The sequence below is a fragment of the Dama dama genome, chromosome 9 (genome assembly GCF_033118175.1).
Source record: "Dama dama isolate Ldn47 chromosome 9, ASM3311817v1, whole genome shotgun sequence".
NCBI lineage: Eukaryota > Metazoa > Chordata > Mammalia > Artiodactyla > Cervidae > Dama > Dama dama.
Genome location: NC_083689.1, coordinates 54,398,772 through 54,417,358, shown reverse-complemented (window position 1 = coordinate 54,417,358; position 18,587 = coordinate 54,398,772). Strand labels below are relative to the sequence as shown.

The 18,587-nt window shown below is 40.4% G+C and overlaps 1 protein-coding gene and 1 non-coding gene across 12 annotated transcripts in view; one reads left to right on the top strand and one right to left on the bottom strand.

Annotated features, from left to right (window-relative positions):
• The window catches only part of LOC133062479 (protocadherin alpha-C2), a 192,358-nt gene that overhangs the window by 78,458 nt on the left and 95,313 nt on the right, over nucleotides 1-18,587 (bottom strand). For 3 of the 11 annotated variants that reach the window (XM_061151505.1, XM_061151516.1, XM_061151517.1), the window contains exon 1: nucleotides 5,380-8,396. The exons of the other annotated variants lie outside the window; for them this stretch is intronic. In XM_061151505.1, coding sequence (XP_061007488.1) covers nucleotides 5,380-7,812 — 2,433 coding nt within the window. In that variant the 5' untranslated portion in view covers nucleotides 7,813-8,396. Of the gene's footprint in view, nucleotides 1-5,379; nucleotides 8,397-18,587 lie in introns of those variants that run through there. 11 annotated transcript variants of the gene reach the window in all.
• TRNAC-ACA (transfer RNA cysteine (anticodon ACA)) lies at nucleotides 1,244-1,315 on the top strand. The gene has a single exon. It is a non-coding gene; the product is annotated as a tRNA-Cys (tRNA).

The window sequence follows — 18,587 nt, the reverse complement described above, 5'->3', positions numbered from 1 at the left end:
CACATGACTGTGTTGGCTTTGATTATTCAGCAAGCTGTACATGTATGATATATGAACTTGTATGTATGATAATGTATGATATATGAACTTTTATATATGTTATATTTTAAATAAAATTTTAAAAATAAGATTTACATGAATCAACTAATACTAAGTGGAAATTTTTTGGTTTTAAATCCATGAATCCATACATTGGAAACAACAAAACCTGAAAAACAAAAAGCTAGAAATCAAATAGCAAACTGAATATAAAGAAATATGAGAAGGTAAATAATGTTAAGAGCAGAAGTCAATGAAATAGAAAGCAAATATACAAGAAAGAGAATCCCAAAAACTTAGTTAGTCCTTGAAAAGGCTAACATAATAAGTGACTGCCAAGTCTAACCAGGAAAACTGAGAGCTGACAATAACATTAGGATTGGAAAGAAGAATATCACTACAGATCCTGTAAATGTTAAAAGATTACAAAGAGGACATTATAAAAAAAAATTTATGCCATATTTAGTGTATATTTTAGCTTAAATATTTGAAAATTTAGATAAAATTAATGTATTTCTGGAAAAGAGAATTTATAAAAATGAAACAAGAATAAAAATATGAATATTTCTTTTATAGTAAAGAAATGTGATTTCATGATTTAAAACTTTTCCACAAAGAAAACTTAAGGCACAGAGAATATCCTTAGTGAATTCTATTAAGTATTTGAGAAAATATCACCAATCTTAACATGACCAGAGACTAGAAAAAAAGGAGAGGAAAAAAGAAAAACACTTCTAACTTGCTTAATAAGGCCAGCATAACCTTGATAGCAAATCCTTAAAAGAAAGGAAAATGACATGCCAATCTCAAGTAATGAATACATTATTAAGATGTCTTTATTGGTTGTTTTTATTTTGTAAGAACATCATTTTGATTCTAAACAAAACAGCTGTAATCTTTGCTTAAAGATTCCAAAGAATAAGCATAATGTACCTGAAATTCAGAGAGTACATTTTTGAGGTATGTCAATAGAGCTCAGTTATGAAACTAGTGTATGTGTACATGGCAATCACACGACTCTAAGAACAGCCAACAATTTGAGCTGGGACAGAAAGGCTTTTCTCTTTCTCTGCAGCACAGAAGACTACATGATCGCATATTCATCCCTAGATTCTAAGACAAGTTCCAGATGAATATATAATGACCTTCTGTGTTCAAAGATTGAGGAGGAAGTTCTTTTCCTAATTATTTTTCATATGGGACTTCCCTGGTGGCTCAGATGGTAAAGCGTCTGCCTACAACGCAGGAGACCCAGGTTCAATCCCTGGGTCGGGAAGATCTGGAGAAGGAAATGACAACCCACTACAGTATTCTTGCCTTATTCTTGCCAATTATTTTTCATAAATGCAGTATAAAAGAGACATGTAACTTATTTATATCTTGACCCATTCTCTTCTCATCAATTAAAACTGGGAACAAAGTGAGTAACCACCTTTATCATTAAGTTTTGGTTTTAAAGAATAATCCTTACCAATAAATTCTTTACTTCCCATACTTTAGTCAGAATCCTAGATTGTGATCTATATTCATTTGACATTCTGCCAAATGCTATTTCTGATATTCACATTACATGCATTTGAGCAATATAAAAGCCTCTTAGTAATTCAGTTTACTTTCATCCCAACCCAGCTAAAGAGTATTTAGTCTCTGAAATATTACTGCAAATATTGAAGGCAACGAAAATCAATAGGTCATTAACATTATCATACATGCTGTCAAAACTTTTCCACTCATACACCTCCCCAAAGCATTGCTTTTCTCTTTTCTACTCAAGTTATGATGCTCTTCTCTCCTTTTCATTAGTCTGAGGTTTCCATATTATACAAAGAATACTATTGTGCTGTCTCCATATATTTGAATCTGAATATATTTCATATAGCCTGCATGCTTCCTTAGATTCTGCACTCTAAAGTTTTTCAAAGTGTGGTTATCAGTTTCAAAGTCAAAATAGATATAAGGAAATATCCAGTTAACCTATGGGCAAGTCTACTTGGGGAATATATGTTAGCAAATAAAAACACCCAGAATGCCAAAAACATTCTACCACCCTGTTAACATATGACACTGCAAAGGGGAAATATTTTATGCCCCATAGATCCTGGCAAAAGAGAAGTTGCTTTAATTTGGTTTAGTTTAATTTAAACTGGTATGTTAAAAATATAATTTTCATGTGAAATTTTTAACAAAGTCAGTTTATGCTGTTGTGCACTTTGGGGACACTAATATTTACTATCTTTAAAAAACTGCCAATGCAGTTTTTAAAAGGAAGTAGATATATCACAGATATCATCTAAAAAATTAAATTATCAAGAATCTTAACAGAAAAAAATTGACGTGAGACTCATATTGCTTACTTGTTGCACAGTAGGTCAATTTTGCTTATATCTATTAAATATTATCAAGGGAGAGATACAGATAAAATGTTTTCCTGAGTTTCTTTTTTCCCCTGATTTTCATAAGCTGTTTTTTAAGTATTGTAAACTATACTAACATACTCTATTTTAAAATAAGAGAGAAGAGCTTAGAGTAGAACAAAATAAAAGTACATATGCATCAACATGATTCTGTGTGACTCGGACACAGTTAAAATTATGAAATTGCAGGCTTTTCAAAAGATAGATGGTTTCTAAAACTGAAGCAATAAATACCTTATTTCTAGAATTCTGTAGTTGTTCTTAAGGCATTCAATGAACACCATGACAAGCATTCTTTTCTAAATCATCAAAAGACTGGATCGATATGCACTTGGAGGAAAAAGTAAGTGATAAATGCCTGTGTTTAATTACAAATACTCCAGCTTCATAGAAGTTATTTTTGTCCATGTTTTTGTACAACAAACTTTCTTTATATGTAAGGAAATATCCAGCCCATAAAAATTAACAGTGAACCACCTATAAAGCAAAATATCAACGATGATGGGAAGACTGCTCAACTGGATGGATGAGATGACACAATAGTCCTCCATGTCTAAACAGTATATATCTCTGTTACTTTATCACTCACGTAAGTTTAAACATTCTGTGGCAGGGGACATATTCCTCTGTCATTAGCAATATTCTTTCCTTCTAAGTGGATACGTTTCCTTCTGTCAGATCCATTGGCCTTCCTAATGCTAACTTATGCTTCCTTTGCAGGCTAGTCAGAATGTTTCTCTCAAACAATTCCTAATTCTCAAACTTCATAGACACTACTGGTATTCTTATCTCTCCTTGTTACAGAAAGCAATGAAAAAAAAAGAAAGAAATGGTGAATTCTCTTAATAGACGGAGAGTTTACACATTGTGTTTTGATACCTGAAATACTTCTTGTGCACCAATTTTCTCCCTTAAAATTAGCTGCACTTTAACTTTCATTCATGCAAATTTCACAATGTAATTATGTGCATTCCTGTTAATCACTTTGTCATCTACAGAAACTGGACTGGTATTAAGCCCGAGAACACAGCATTGATGTTGTTCATGCTAGCTCTAGACCAGAAAATCCCTGTTGTGTTGTTTCATGATTATATATCATAAGGAAGAAAATAATCATTGAAATAATGCATTTGAAAAGGACCTTTAAACTGCTAGCTATATATATAAACATAAAGTAAAAAAGTAAATTTTTCTCTATATATTAAAGTGTTACCACTCAATTCATAGATTCACAAATTGAATCATTTATTCATCAACAAGTATTGACTAATCATATAGTATATAATGGATTCCACTGTATCATGCTGTAAATATTAAATATGCAAAATTATAATAAAAGATGCAAATCTATTTTATTTGCAGTTAACATCATTATTTGAAGTAGAGTAACTTATAACCCAATTTCCCCCTTATCATCTGAAATGGTAAAACATTCCCTTCATTCCCTTCCCTAACTTCTGCATACCTCCTTCCCTTGTATCCATGATCTCTATGAGAAGTTAGAAAGTAATACTGGAAAATTGCTAATCCAATTGCTCCCACTTCACTCAGAAAGTTTTGAAATACCAAGGGCCACTATGGATGAACTGAAGTATTTGAATAATTTAATCTTTCTTAGGTGCCACTGCTGCTGCTGTGTGTGTTTAGTCGTGTCCAATTGTTGCAAACCCATAGACTGTCAAGTCCCATAGACTACCTGCCAGGCTCCTCTGTCTATGGGACTCTCCAGGCAAGAATACTGGAGTGGGTTGCCATTCCTTCTCCAGGGGATCTTCCTGATCCAGGAATCGAACCCGGGTCTCCTGCACTGCAGGCAGACTCTTTACTGACTGAGCTAGGAGGAAAGCCTTCTTAGGGACATTATACCTTAACATGGTATTTACTTATTTCAAAGTTTACTGGCTTCTAAAATAATAAGAAAATTAAATCCAAGTTGAATGGACTTCGAATGGGAAGTGCACCTTGAACACACAAATGTTTCTGACATGGCAATTATGCATCTGTCTTCTTTGTGAAATGCATCAATAAGAACACATAATAAAAGATTGTCAAGTCCTATACCCAACTGTATCATCTTTCTGTCAGTACAAATAAGTGTTCTGAGACATGCTTATTATTTCTATATATTTACAAATACTGTGTGGAACTATTAGCTATGTTTTGGAATATCATTCTCAAAAAGGACTACTTTGTCAAAACAGTATTCACTATAAAATATAGCCTAGGGAATATGCTGCATTTTATTAAATGGTATAGCATTCACAATCCAATTCACTGCCATCTCTACCACAAAACCTTGTCTGATTCCCCCTCTCCTGTCTAAATGTTCTCTCTCTCCCTTCTTTGAACATCTGTTACAATTTATTTTTACATGTTTTAGGTTATCATCATGTTTAAATCATGTATTGTTATGGTTTGAGTAAATGTCTCATCATTCATACTGAGTTTGTATTATGCAAAGACTCTTACATAATTTTCATTCTCACCTTAGGTATCAGAATGCCTTAAACATATCTGTTGCTCAAAAATATGTTTTCTAATGAAGGGATATTTGTTTAAAGTAATTCCTTAAAGAAATTCCTAAAAGGAATTATTCAAAGACATCCCAGGTTGTTTATTACCTGTTCCAGAAACTTTGGTGGTTTATTCTTTTTAATTTTAGAACTTTATACTGTATTACTTTAATTGTTCTTTAATAGGTTTGAATGTCTTACCTTGGTTTTTCAAAAATAAACTGCAACCTCTTTGAGGCCAAATACGATCTCTTTTAACACCTGGATCTTCCCAGAATCCTTAGCACAGGGGATGCTGAGCAGGAGTGTTCAATTCAATGGATTACATGCAGCCAAAGACTCATATAACATTTTAGAAATAGCTAGTGACCATCTCCTGTTCAAGGGAATCAAATTCCATAAAATATGCTTACCATGGCATTGACATTTGCATGATCCCCTTTCCTATTCCGAATCTGGATACAGGATATTGGCACATTCAGTCCTACTCCAGAGGCCAGATTTCTCAGGTCAGCAGCACTGTATTCCCCATGAAACAGCAAACTGTTATTATCATAACCAAGTCCCAGGGAGGCCCGATAGAGATAAGTATGAGAAAGTCTTTCGACTGTAGTAACATCTATTGTGGCTGATGACATGCAAGGATTCGAAGCCACCTTGCTCCCATACCTCAGCTCCTCTGGAGAGTGACAGCAGTTCTGAGTGCAACAACCTGCACTCTGGCTCAACTTGCTACACACAAAGAAAAGTAAGCACCCCAGAAATAAAAAGGAAATACAGGCCAGGGCAACTGTTAAATACAGGTTCTGGGCAGAAAGGTGCCCTCCTGTTTCCCAGCCATCTTCAAAGTCTGGAAGGACCTGAGGGGCAGAGCTGCTCAACAGCATGCTCAATATGACAGAGGTGGAGAGTGATGGGTCTCCATGGTCCTGAACCACCACCACCACCTTCTGTTTAACTGCATCAGTGGGAAGAACTAAACGAGCAGTACGGAGCTCTCCCATGTTGGCTGAAATTCTGAAAAGGCTTGAGTCAGAAGCCTGAAAAATATAGTAGGAAAGCCAAGCATTGGAGCCACTGTCTGCATCCTCTGCTACCACTTTTGTGATCAAGTGTCCTGTTCTGGCAGAGCAGGGCACAATTTCCACTGGGACAGAGCCATTTTTGGACAAGGGAAACAAGATGACTGGAGCATTGTCGTTCCTATCTACCACAAACAAGTTCACAGTCACTGTTGAACTTCTGGGAGGAAAGCCACCATCCCGGGCTTCCACTTGGAAGTGAAACCCCCTGAGCTGCTCAAAGTCAAAGGAAATTTTGGCAGTGATAGCCCCACTGGGTGAATCTACTGCCACCAAGCTAGAGGCTGCCTGACCTTCAGAGATAATATCCAACAGCTCATAGAAGACAAGGCCATTCTTCCCCAGATCTGGGTCCTGGGCAAACACATGTCCTAGGGAGGCTCCAGGGGCATTGTTTTCAGCCACAAAAAGTTCCTGATTCGATTTAGGAAAGCTTGGTGTGTTGTCATTCACATCAGCAACTGACACAGTCAGTGTCCTGCGAGTGCTAAGTGGAGGTGAGCCACCATCCGAGGCAGTGATCAGAACCTGGTATTCACTGACTTGCTCCCGGTCCAGCGGCCCATCAGTCAGCAAGTTGTAGTAGTTGCCAAAGGAAGCCTTCAACTTAAAGGGGCCTGCACTGTACATGCTACAAGCGACTTTACCATTGGGACCAAGGTCTTCATCCCTTACACTAAGGAGAGCAATCACTGTGCCAGTGGCGGCGTCCTCGGAAACCGGACTGGAGAGAGTGAGAAGGTTCACCTCAGGGGCGTGATCGTTCACGTCAGTCACCTCCACCAGCAGTTTAGCGGTGCTGGCTAGACTGAAGGCACCCTCATCCCTTGCCTCAATGTACGCCTCCAACAGCGTTTCGGGAGGACCCAGTGAAGCAGCGACCCGCACTTCCCCATTTCTAGGGTGCACGTGGAAGTGATGTCGCAGCTTGGCTTGCGTGCTGTTGCTTAAGGAATACCGGATTTCCCCATTGGAGCCTTCATCCGGGTCCGAGGCTTGCACTTGGAATAACACAGTCCCACGGGGTGCAGTCTCTGGCACCTTGGTGCGGTATACTGAGCGCTCAAATACAGGTGCATTGTCGTTTGTGTCCACCACGACGATGGTGACTTGTACCTCACCAGAGCGCGCTGGCAGCCCGCCGTCCCGGGCGGTGAGTACTAGCCGATGCGTGGCACGCTGCTCCCGATCCAACGCTTTCTCCAACACCAGCTCTGGGAATTCGCTGCCGTCGACCCGCGAACCCTTGTCCAGGCTAAAGTGCCGGCTGGGGCTCAGGCTGTAGCTTAGCAACCCGTTGCTTCCCTCGTCGGCATCTTCGGCATTAGGCAGAGTAAAGCGGGCTCCGGGCATAAGGAACTCGGGAATGTGGAACTGCACGTCGCCGGCAGGGAAGTGAGGCGAGTTGTCGTTGATGTCCAGGACGTGAACATGGACCTTGTGCAGCTCTAGCGGGTCCTCGAGCTCAAGCTCATAGATCAGAACGCAGGCAGCTTTGGCCCCGCACAGCCGTTCGCGGTCCGCCGGCTCTCTGACCACCAAGCTTCCGCTGGCCAGATCAACCCCGAAGTAAGTCTCGCCGCGGCTGGAAAGGAAGCGAAAGTTCCGCAAGGACAGAGAGGCCGCCGACAGCCTCAAGTCCTGGGCAACACTGCCTACGGCTACGCCCCGTTCGGTCTCCTCCGACACTGAGTATTCCAGCTGTCCCCCTACAGAGCCGCAGGAAACCCACAAACATAGAACCGCCACCCTCCAGCCCCCCATCCTCCTCCCTCTCGGCGTCCTCGCTCCACCAGCGGTGACCCGGGACCATGCTCCGGACTCCCGGAGAGTGCGAGCCGTGGTAAAAGGAAAAAAAACCGAGGGCCGGTCGGCCGCCGCTGCCCGCTAAAGGTGCAGAGACAGCCGACGTTCGCCTTCGGAATGCCGTAATTGCCCGGGACCGGCCGGCTGAGAGCAAGGCTTGCTAGACTGGAGGTTCGGCAGCCGTCTGGGAAAGCCGAGCCGGCGGGAGCGGAGGAGCGCAGCGCCGCCTAGGGGTGCAGAGGCGAGGAAAACCTCCGGGCTCCGCGAAGAGCCGTCTCCGTTCCCCGCCCACCGGGAACTCGCCCAGCGCCCCGGCAGCGAGCGCAGGGCGCGGCAAAGAGATGCTCCGAGAAACTAACACACCTTCCCTTAAACCGCGTTTCCTAGGATAACACCCTGACCGCCGCAGTCTTAACGTCTACAAACTCTACCTGAAGACGGCTTAAAACTGGGGCTGAGCTCGGCTGGGCGTCTCTCAGCGACTATTTTGAGAGCCGAGCATCGGGTCCCGGGCGCTCGGACCCACTGACTCCCTACAGTGCCGGCAGAGACGGCGGAATTCCGAGAGGAACCGCCGGGCCGACACGTTGGGAGGCGGGACCACGACCGTGAACCACTACGCCTTCTAGGCTTAAGGAAACAGGAACCCCCAAACCAAGTGCTATGGTGCGTTCCGTGTTGGATTCTCAGCCTCTCCGCTGCGACTTTAAGTCTTTCCTGCACTTTCTTATATACCCGGAGACGCCAAGATTTCTGTAGCGAGAACCAGCGAGGGGCATATGCGGACCATTCCCCGGTACTCTCGCTTTTCAAGGCACAAAACTAAGCGAGCGCAATTCCGGTTCAACGTTCCCGCTTTTTTTGAGAATCAGCAGTTTTTCTCTTTTCCCCAGGAGGCCCTAAGGGGAGTGCTCTGCAAGCTCTGGGCGAGGAAAGTGGTTAGAAGCCAGTCAGTATCAAGCACCAGAAACTCAGAAAGATTGACAGCTAATCCCCAAACTGAACCTGGACGTACAAAATGAAGGGGAAAATACTGAGATACTCCCCATGAGCGTGACCAGGAAACTGTTCTGTAACTTTGCTGTTATTCAGAAAACAGTACTGAAGTGGTGTAAGAGCAGACTTGATGCCTGTCGGTTCCCCAGCTTTGTTTTTCCGGTCTTCCGCACGGAAATCGGGACAGTCCTCTGTTCTGTGAAAAACAGCTCTTGGCCGCAGTACTTCCGAATTCCACCTAGCACCCTACAACTAGTGGCTTCTCCTGAGAGGGTGGAGAGCTGAAAAAGAGACTGACCCCTTGAACACTAAATTCCTCACTCAAATCCTTCTTTTAATACAATCGCAGTGTCCAAAGCCTCAAGAACCAAAATTTGAAAGACAAAAGCTGAGTACAGATAAAGAATTGAAGCTCTCAGGGCATTATATTTACTGGTCAGAAAACTGCCGGCTAATTACTGAAGCTGAGAGTACTGGATACATGGAATTAATTACACAATTCTCTCAACTTTACTGTATGCCTTAATATTTCTCTAATAATTTTTTTAACTGTCACTTAAAATGTAGGTGGGGCAGGCAGGGATAAACAGGCACCTCCAGCTTTCTGGTTTTAAGACTAAGTGGGATTGGTAACTTCACTGTGCCACTAAACACCAATCACCTCCTCTGTCTATCACAAACCCACCCCTTATTTCTTCCAAGGAAGTAGGGCAGGCTGCCTCTTGTTGCTGTTTTAGTCACTAAGTGGTGCCGGACTCCTTGGGACCCCATGGGCTATAACCCACCAGGCTCTTCTGTCCATAGGATTTTCCAGGCAAGAATGTTGAATGGATTACCATTTCCTTCTCCAGGGAAATCTTCCCAACCCAGGGATCGAAACTGCCTCCCCTGCAGTGGCAGGTAGATTCTTTTACCACTGAACTACCTATTTATTTTATTTACGAGCTGCCTGTTTATTTAATATATATGATAATTATAACAAAGCACAAATACTTCTATTATACTTCAGTTTTTAAAATAATTCTGCTTCAAAGCCTATCATAAAGTAATCTTTGAAATGTGGCATATCAAAAGTTACTCCTCTGCTATCAAGGACTATAAAATGAAAAATAATATATATCACCCCTGACCTTGGGTTTTGTTGGTGGCTCAGTGGTAAAGAATCCACCTGCAATGCAGGAGCTGCAGGAGACACAGGTTCAGTCCCTGGGGTCGGGAAGATCCCCTGGAGGAGGGCATGGCAACCCATTCCAGTAATCTTGCCTGGAGAATCTTGGACAGAGAAGCCTAACGGGCTACAGTCCATAGGGTCACGAAGGGTCGGACACGACTGAAGCAACAGCACACACTCAATATTTACTGATATAAACTAGAGTTTATGGGAAAGTAATATTTAGATATCTAAATATTTGGATATCCCGAAGATGAGAAAGTCTAAAAACTTTTTTTCTTGTGTATAATATTACTAGTTAAGGTTAAAATCATGAATTAACATAACTTCTCTATAGCAGAACCCTTCCTTTCTAATATTTCATTTTGCCAGTTCGTGGCATTTTCTATAGTGTCTCCTAATTCAAGTATTTTCAAGCTTTTAATTAGGTGCAAGTACAACTTTAAGAGGACTCTGTGCAAAAACACTGTTCTGATTTCTGCTTGGGTTCTAGTGCAAAAACTTATTATTATGCTCTCCCACCAAACTTGGCTGTAATCTGTAAATTCAAGAGATTGCTAGCCATAATGCATAAGTTCATGTTAGAGATCCTGAAGCCAAACAGGAGAATGACCTGAATATCCACCAGAGTTTGTCAACAAAATGTTATTGTACTTAAGATTTTCTTAGTAATTAAGGTTATTCTTTTGGGAGTATATTCGGTACTTATGGGAAGTAAATTAAAAAATTGGACATCACAATCACATTAAGCAAATTTTCATCCCATAATATTGCTTCATGAAGGTTTCAAATCAAGCCTAACAGAGTGTGAATTGTTTGAGGGTAGAGATCTGTATCACTCAATTTTGTCTCTGAAATATCTAGCTAAGCTCCAGACACATAAATTAAGTGGCTCAACTACTCTCAGGACACAACAGCCTATGTCAGTCATTGTTGTTTCTTTTTTAAACTGAACACTTTACCAATAGCACATTACTATAGAACTTCTTTCTCAAGTTTGTACAAAGCTTTTCTCCATAACATAACATTATATAAAGTATCTCAGACATTTTTTTCATGAATCTTCACTCTAATTAACTCTATGCTGTGTTTTCTTACTCCTTTTTATAACTATGCTAATTTTTCTAGAATTACCTCTTTATAAAATCTTACTCTATTTCATCTTCAAAGTATAGTCCTCAGAACTTAAAGTCATGCTCCAGATTGGTCATAATATCTTGCTTTTTCATTCTAAATTCATAATGCTTGCTTTTTCATTCTAAATACTCCATATCAAGGAAGGGTCTAATCTTGCATCTGGTTCTCTAACAGCCACATCACATAACTTTTTTATGATGGATTTAAAGCTAAAATTCGTATGTGGTTTTTTTTCTAGATGCTATTAAGCCACAGATCAAAAAATCCTAGACTTTTACACTTAATTTTTTAAAGTCAAATTGGCTGAATGTCACATTATGTTAAGAGCTAGCCAGTCTGGTTCAATCACATATTTTACCTATATCAAATTTCATATTCCTACATATTTGGTAAGCAGTCACACCAGATCTTCCTCTGAGCTGCTGAAAAAAATTTCATCACATGCGGCTGAAAAGGAAGGCTTGCAACCACTACCAATCACCCTATCTGACATCAGTTTTATAGGAGTGCCTAACCTAAAATAAAGATCTGACAAAGGCACTATCAACATTCTCCAAAAAAGAATCTACATAAATCTCACATTATATTATAGTTTCAAAACAAAGTATTTCCAGATCATAATTATTTATATATATTTTTAATTTTGATAAAAATTTCACATCTATCACCCCCCCAAATGGCCATCTTTATTTTAAACAATAAAAATATCAGAATTATTGCCATGAAAAATCATAAGCATAACAGCACACTTCATGTAATACCTATTATTTAATACTGACTTGGAAATTCTAGACAACACAAGATAAGGAAGTGTGTGTGCATATGTGTGTGTGTATTAGAGAGGAGGGTAAAATATACTGTTACTAATAGATGATAAATTTATAGGTAATAAAATTTTCTATTCATAAAGTCCCAGAGAATTAAAGAAAAATAAATAGAACTAAAAGAGCTTGATGAGATGACTAAGTTAAAAAATATAGTTTTCCTACATAACTGCAATAACTAGACAAAAAGAGGGATTTTAATCAATTATGGATAAATGAAAATGGATTTCTTCTCCATAAAACCTACCAAAAACAACAGAAGAATAGCCAACAAAAAATAAAATAATAAATTGATGAAACTCCTTAAAGCGCTTGAACTTCAACCATAGTATATATGAAGAGAAGTTACCAAGTGCTAAGAAAACTGGACCAAGATGCCAGAAAATGCTGAGAGAATATACTTGCCACTGGAGACCCTGGGAAGAGCTGGTAGATTAGAGTTTTCCAAAGTAGTACTTCACACTGAGATATAAAACAAAAGATCTCTTATTTGAAACAAAAATATCCAGGTGCCTAGGCTAAATCAGGTAGGGCTTTTCCATAATCCTATTTGTCAGCACAAAATAGGAGAAAAAGCAGGAGTGAATGCACTAGGGAGCAGATGCACAATTATTTCAAGAGTGAACCTAAGTATGTGGTAAAATTAAGAGAAAACTGTGGAGGACAAATTGCTCTGCAGCTGCCAGTTCTCATTATTGGAAGATATGTAAAAGCTAAGGTATACACAAACCCCTCCACTGCTGCAGCTGCTGCTGCTAAGTCACATCAGTGGTGTCCGACTCTGTGCCACCCCATAGACAGCAGCCCACCAGGCTCCACCATCCCTGGGATTCTCCAGGCAAGAACACTGGAGCGGGTTGCCATTTCCTTCTCCAATGCATGAAAGTGAGAAGTGAAAGTGAAGTCACTCAGTCGTGTCTGACTCTTAGCGACCCCATGGACTGCAGCCCACCAGGCTCCTCTGTCCATGGGATTTTCTAGGCAAGAGTACTGGAGTGGGTGCCATTGCCCTCTCCAACAAACCCCTCTAACAAATGGTAAACAGGAAATGCTCACCTTAGTCCAGAGCACTACAGGCCCATCCATCTACATTTCTACCTGCAGATAGCCGGTCCTAAAGGAACTCCTCTCAAAGATAAATACTAATCAAAAAAGAGCCAATGCAGGATCTATATGAATATTACAAGAAGGAATAAGAAAATAAATATGAAAAATAACAGATAATAACACACATCTCTAAAGGTATCTAGTCAAAAGATTCATGAAACAGTTTTAAAGAGTCTCAGAGAATTAAGAACTCAGGGATACAGAATTTCAAAAAGAAAATGAAAATGCCACAGAAGACCATGAAAACTGAGCTGATGCAACTCATGAAATAAGTGGAAGAGAAATATAAATCAGAAATAATAGAATATAATAACAGAAATTAGAGCCACATTGGAAATAGTAAAAAAGTGAACAGGTTCTGCTTGGTATTAATACATAGTCAAGAACAAGAAGAAACACTTGAGAAGGCTGAGAAAAGAAAGTAGAAAGAACACACTTCCAGTTTCACCTCCAACACGTAAAGAGCTTAGAATTTATCGCTTTTTTTCTTGTAATAACAACAAGAAAAGCTGGATACATGACTTTTCCTGAACCCATCAGAGAACTGAGTTTACAGGAAAAACCTCTACTCTAAAATCTGGAAAGAAAAAAAGTGAAAGTGAAGTCACTCAGTCGTGTCCACTGGAGTGGGTTGCCATTTCCTTCTCCAGAGGATCTTCCCAACCCAGGGATCAAACCTGGGTCTCCCGCATTGTAGGAAGATGCTTTACTATCTGAGCCACCAGGGAAGCCACCAAAATCTGGATAAATAAGCAAATGCAGAGAGTCAGCCAAGATCTGTTTCCATGGAACAGAAGCCTCTAGAGGCACAGCCTGTTAGGAACACCTAAATGGAAATTTTGACAAATTGCTGGAGGCTGAGTTGTGGACTATCTTAGGGGTGAGAAACTCATGGAGGTCACAGTTGGGGTGAAGGGGGAGCATGCCTACTTTAATGGACTTTACTTTTAGGAATCCCACTAGGTTCTCAAAGTGAACATCCAAGAAAGATCTCCTTGGCTCTGGCAGGGAGAGAGGAAGAGTACTCCTTCTGAGGTAGGCCCAGAAGCTTCTCCTTTCTTCTTTTAAAAAACCAATTGCATGTAACAATATGTATAAACATATTTCTGGGCTTATAATATATAGAAATGAAACAAAATTGCCAATTACAGTACAAAGGAAGTGGATGGAAGAACAGCTGTATTGGATAAGGAAATTCCAATGCAGGGCAATAAATTAACAGAACCAGAAATGGGAAATGAGAAACACTATAAATATATAATTGCTTTCCTTTTGCCCTCAACATCTTTAAGAGACAATAAATTATATAATGTAATAACTGTAATAATGTACTGTTGGGTTTGTAATATATAGAGATGTGTATTGCTTTCCTGTAGCAGCTGCAAAAAGTCACCACACATTGCGTGGCTTAAAACAGTTTTTCTCATAGTTCTGGAGGGGAGAAATTCAAACTTAAGGTGTTGGCGAGGTTGCACCCCTTCTGGAAGCTCTAGCAGAGATTTCATTTCTTGCCGCATACAGCTTTTGATGGCTATGTTCATGACTCCACTCTGCTTCTATCTTCACATGACCTTCCCTCTGTGTCTCTGTCCTCCCTTATTCTCTCTCTTATAAAAAACACTTCTCGTTGGAATTAGTGCCCACCTGAGAAATTCAGGATAAACTCCTCATCTCAACAGCCTTAACTTATTTTTTTTCTTTTTTTTTTTTTCAGTATTTTTTTTATTATTATTATTTTTTTTCCAGTGGGTTTTGTCATACATTGATACGAATCAGCCATGGATTTACATGTATTCCCAATCCCGATCCCCCCTCCCACCTCCCTCTCCACCCGATTCCTCTGGGTCTTCCCAGTGCACCAGGCCAGAGCACTTGTCTCGTGCATCCCACCTGGGCTGGTGATCTGTTTCACCATAGATAGTATACATGCTGTTCTTTTGAAATATCCCACCCTCACACTCTCCCACAAAGTTCAAAAGTCTGTTCTGTATTTCTGTGTCTCTTTTTCTGTTCTGCATATAGGGTTATCGTTATCACCTTTCTAAATTCCATATACATGTGTCAGTATGCTGTAATGTTCTTTATCTTTCTGGCTTACTTCACTCTGTATAAGGGGCTCCAGCTTCATCCATCTCATTAGGACTGGTTCAAATGAATTCTTTTTAATGGCTGAGTAATATTCCATGGTGTATATGTACCACAGCTTCCTTATCCATTCATCTGCTGATGGGCATCTAGGTTGCTTCCATGTCCTGGCTATTATAAACAGTGCTGCGATGAACAGTGGGGTGCACGTGTCTCTTTCAGATCTGGTTTCCTCAGTGTGTATGCCCAGAAGTGGGATTGCTGGGTCATATGGCAGTTCTATTTCCAGTTTTTTAAGAAATCTCCACACTGTTTTCCATAGCGGCTGTACTAGTTTGCATTCCCACCAACAGTGTAAGAGGGTTCCCTTTTCTCCACACCCTCTCCAGCATTTATTGCTTGTAGACTTTTGGATAGCAGCCATCCTGACTGGTGTGTAATGGTACCTCATTGTGGTTTTGATTTGCATTTCTCTAATAATGAGTGATGTTGAGCATCTTTTCATGTGTTTGTTAGCCATCTCAACAGCCTTAACTTAATTACATCTTCAAAGTCCTTTTTTTCTCCAAATAGGTCACATTCACAGGTTCCCAGGGTTAGGAAGTGGACATACCTTTTTGGAGGCCACAATTCAACCCACTACAAGATGTAATACATATAATAATAGAACAAAAAGGAAGAAAGAAAAAGAGTTATATAGGAGTAATATCTTTATACCTTAATAGAATTAAGTTAATATAAATCTGAAGGAGATATTGATATTATAATGTATATAATAGACTCTAGAGAAACCACTGAGAAAATAACTCAAAAATACAGTTTAAAACCCATTGAAGGAATTAAAATGCTACATTTGAAAATACTCAATAAAAATATTGGTAAAGGAGTAATATAAAAACAAGGAGAATTAAGACATAAAGAAACCAAAAGTAAAATAGCAGACAAGAGGCAATTGCAGAGCAGTTTTCCTATATGCACCCCTCTTGTGCCACGATAGAAGGACTTTTTCCCTTCCTCATTAAAAACAGATACCATAGGACTTCCCTGGTGGCACAGTGTCAGTGCAGGAGACAAGGGTTTGATTCCTGGTCTGGGAAAATTCCACATGCCCCTGCACCACAACTACTGCGCCTTCACTCTAAAGCCCATGAGCTGCAACCACTGAAGCCTGTGTGCTGTAACTACTGAGCCTGTGAGCTGTAACTACTGAGCCTGTGAGCTGTAACTACTGAGCCTGTGAGCTGTAACTACTGAAGCCTGCAGTGCCCTGGAGCCTGCACACTGCAACTACTCAGCCCTCATGCTGCAAGTAATGAAGCCCGCGTGCCTAGAGCCTATGCTCTGCAACAAGAGGAGCCACCCAATGAGAAGCCCAGCCACCACAATGAAGAGGAGCCCCCACTCACCGCAACTAGAGAAAGCCCACCCACAGCAATGAAGACCCAGTACCACCAGAAAAACAAAACAGATACAACACACCCCGATGTTCAAAGCAGCACTATTTACAATAGCCAACGCATGGAAGCAGTCTAAGTGACCATCAACAGATTACTAGGTAAAGAAGATGTGGTGTATGTGATATACACACACAATGGAATACGACTTAGCCATGAAAAGAATGAACTCTTGCCATTTGCAGCAACATGGATGGATCTAGAGAATATCACACTGAGTGAAGTAAGTCAGAGGAAGGCAGATATTACATGATATCACTTAAAAGTGGAATCTAAAAATACAAATGAGTATATTTACAAAACAGAAATAGACTCACAGACAAAGATAACAAATTCAAGGATACCAAAGAGGAAAGGGAAGGGGGAGGGATAAATTAGGAGTATGGAATAACATATCGTTGTTGTTAACAGATTCATACTGTGAGTGAGTGAATGGAAGTTATTCAGTCGTGTCTGACTCTTTGCAACCCCACGGACTATAGCCTGCCAGGCTCCTCTGTCCATGGAATTCTCCGGGCAGGGATACTGAAATGGATTGCATTTCTGTTCTCCAGGGCATCCTCCCAACCCAGGGATTGAACTCAGGTCTCCTACATTGCAGGGGGATTCTTTACTCTCTGAGCCATCAGGGCAGCCCTACTATATATAAAATAGGGAATTTCCTGGTAGTCCTCTGGTTGGGACTCTGCACTTTCACTGCCAAGGACCTGAGTTTGATCCCTGGTTGGGGAACTACGATTCCACAAGCTGCACAGTGTGGGGAAAAAAAGTAATAAATAAAATAAAATAGATAAACAACAAGGATTTACCATAACAATTTTTACATAGGAAATAATTTTCTGTAATGAAAACTAATCTGAAAAATTATATATATATATACACACACACATACACACACATACATGTGGGCTTCCCAGATGGTGCTAGTGGTAAAGAACACATCTATCAATGAAAAAGACAAAAGCCATGAGGATTCGATCTCTGTGTCAGGAAGATCCTCTGGAGGAGGGCATGGTAACTGACTCCAGTATTCTTGCCTAGAGAATCTCCATGGACGGGGAGCCTAGCAGGCTACATTCCAGTTCAGTTCAGTTGCTCAGTCTAGTCTGACTCTCTGCGACCCCATGGACTGCAGCACACCAGGCTTCCCCTATTCATCACTAACTCACAGAGCTTGCTCAAACTCATGTCTATTGAGTCAGTGATGCCATCCAACGATCTAATACTCTGTTGTCCCCTTTTCCTCCTGCATTCAATCTTTCCCAGCATCAGAGTCTTTTTGAATGAGTCAGCTCTTCGCATAAGGTGGCCAAAGTATTGGAGTTTCAGCTTCAGCATCAGTCCTTCCAATGAATATTCAGGACTGATTTCCTTTAAGATGAACTAGTTGGATCTCCTTGCAGTTCAAGGGACTCTCAAGAGTCTTCTCCAATACCACTGTTCAAAAGCATCAATTCTTCAGCGCTCAGCTTTCTTTAAAGTCCAACACTCACATCCATACATGACTACTGGAAAAAACATAGCTTAGACTAGACAGACCTTGATTGGCAAGGAAACGTCTCTACTTTTTAATATGCTAAGATGGTCATAGCTTTTCTTCCAAGGAGCAAGCGTCTTTTACTTTCATGGCTGCAATCACCATTTGCAGTGATTTTGGAGCCCCCCAAAATAAAGTCTCTCACTGTTTCCACTGTTTCCCCATCTATTTACCATGAAATGATGGGACCCAATGCCATGATCTTAGTTTTCTGAATGCTGAGTTTTAAGCCAACTTTTTCACTCTCCTCTTTCACTTTCACCAAGAGGCTCTTTAGTTCTTCTTCACTTTCTGCCATAAGTGTAGTGTCATCTGCATGTCTGAGGTTATTGATATTTCTCCCTGCAATCTTGGTTCCAGCTTGTGCTTCATCCAGCCCAGCATTTCACATTATATACTCTGCATATAAGTTAAATAAGCAG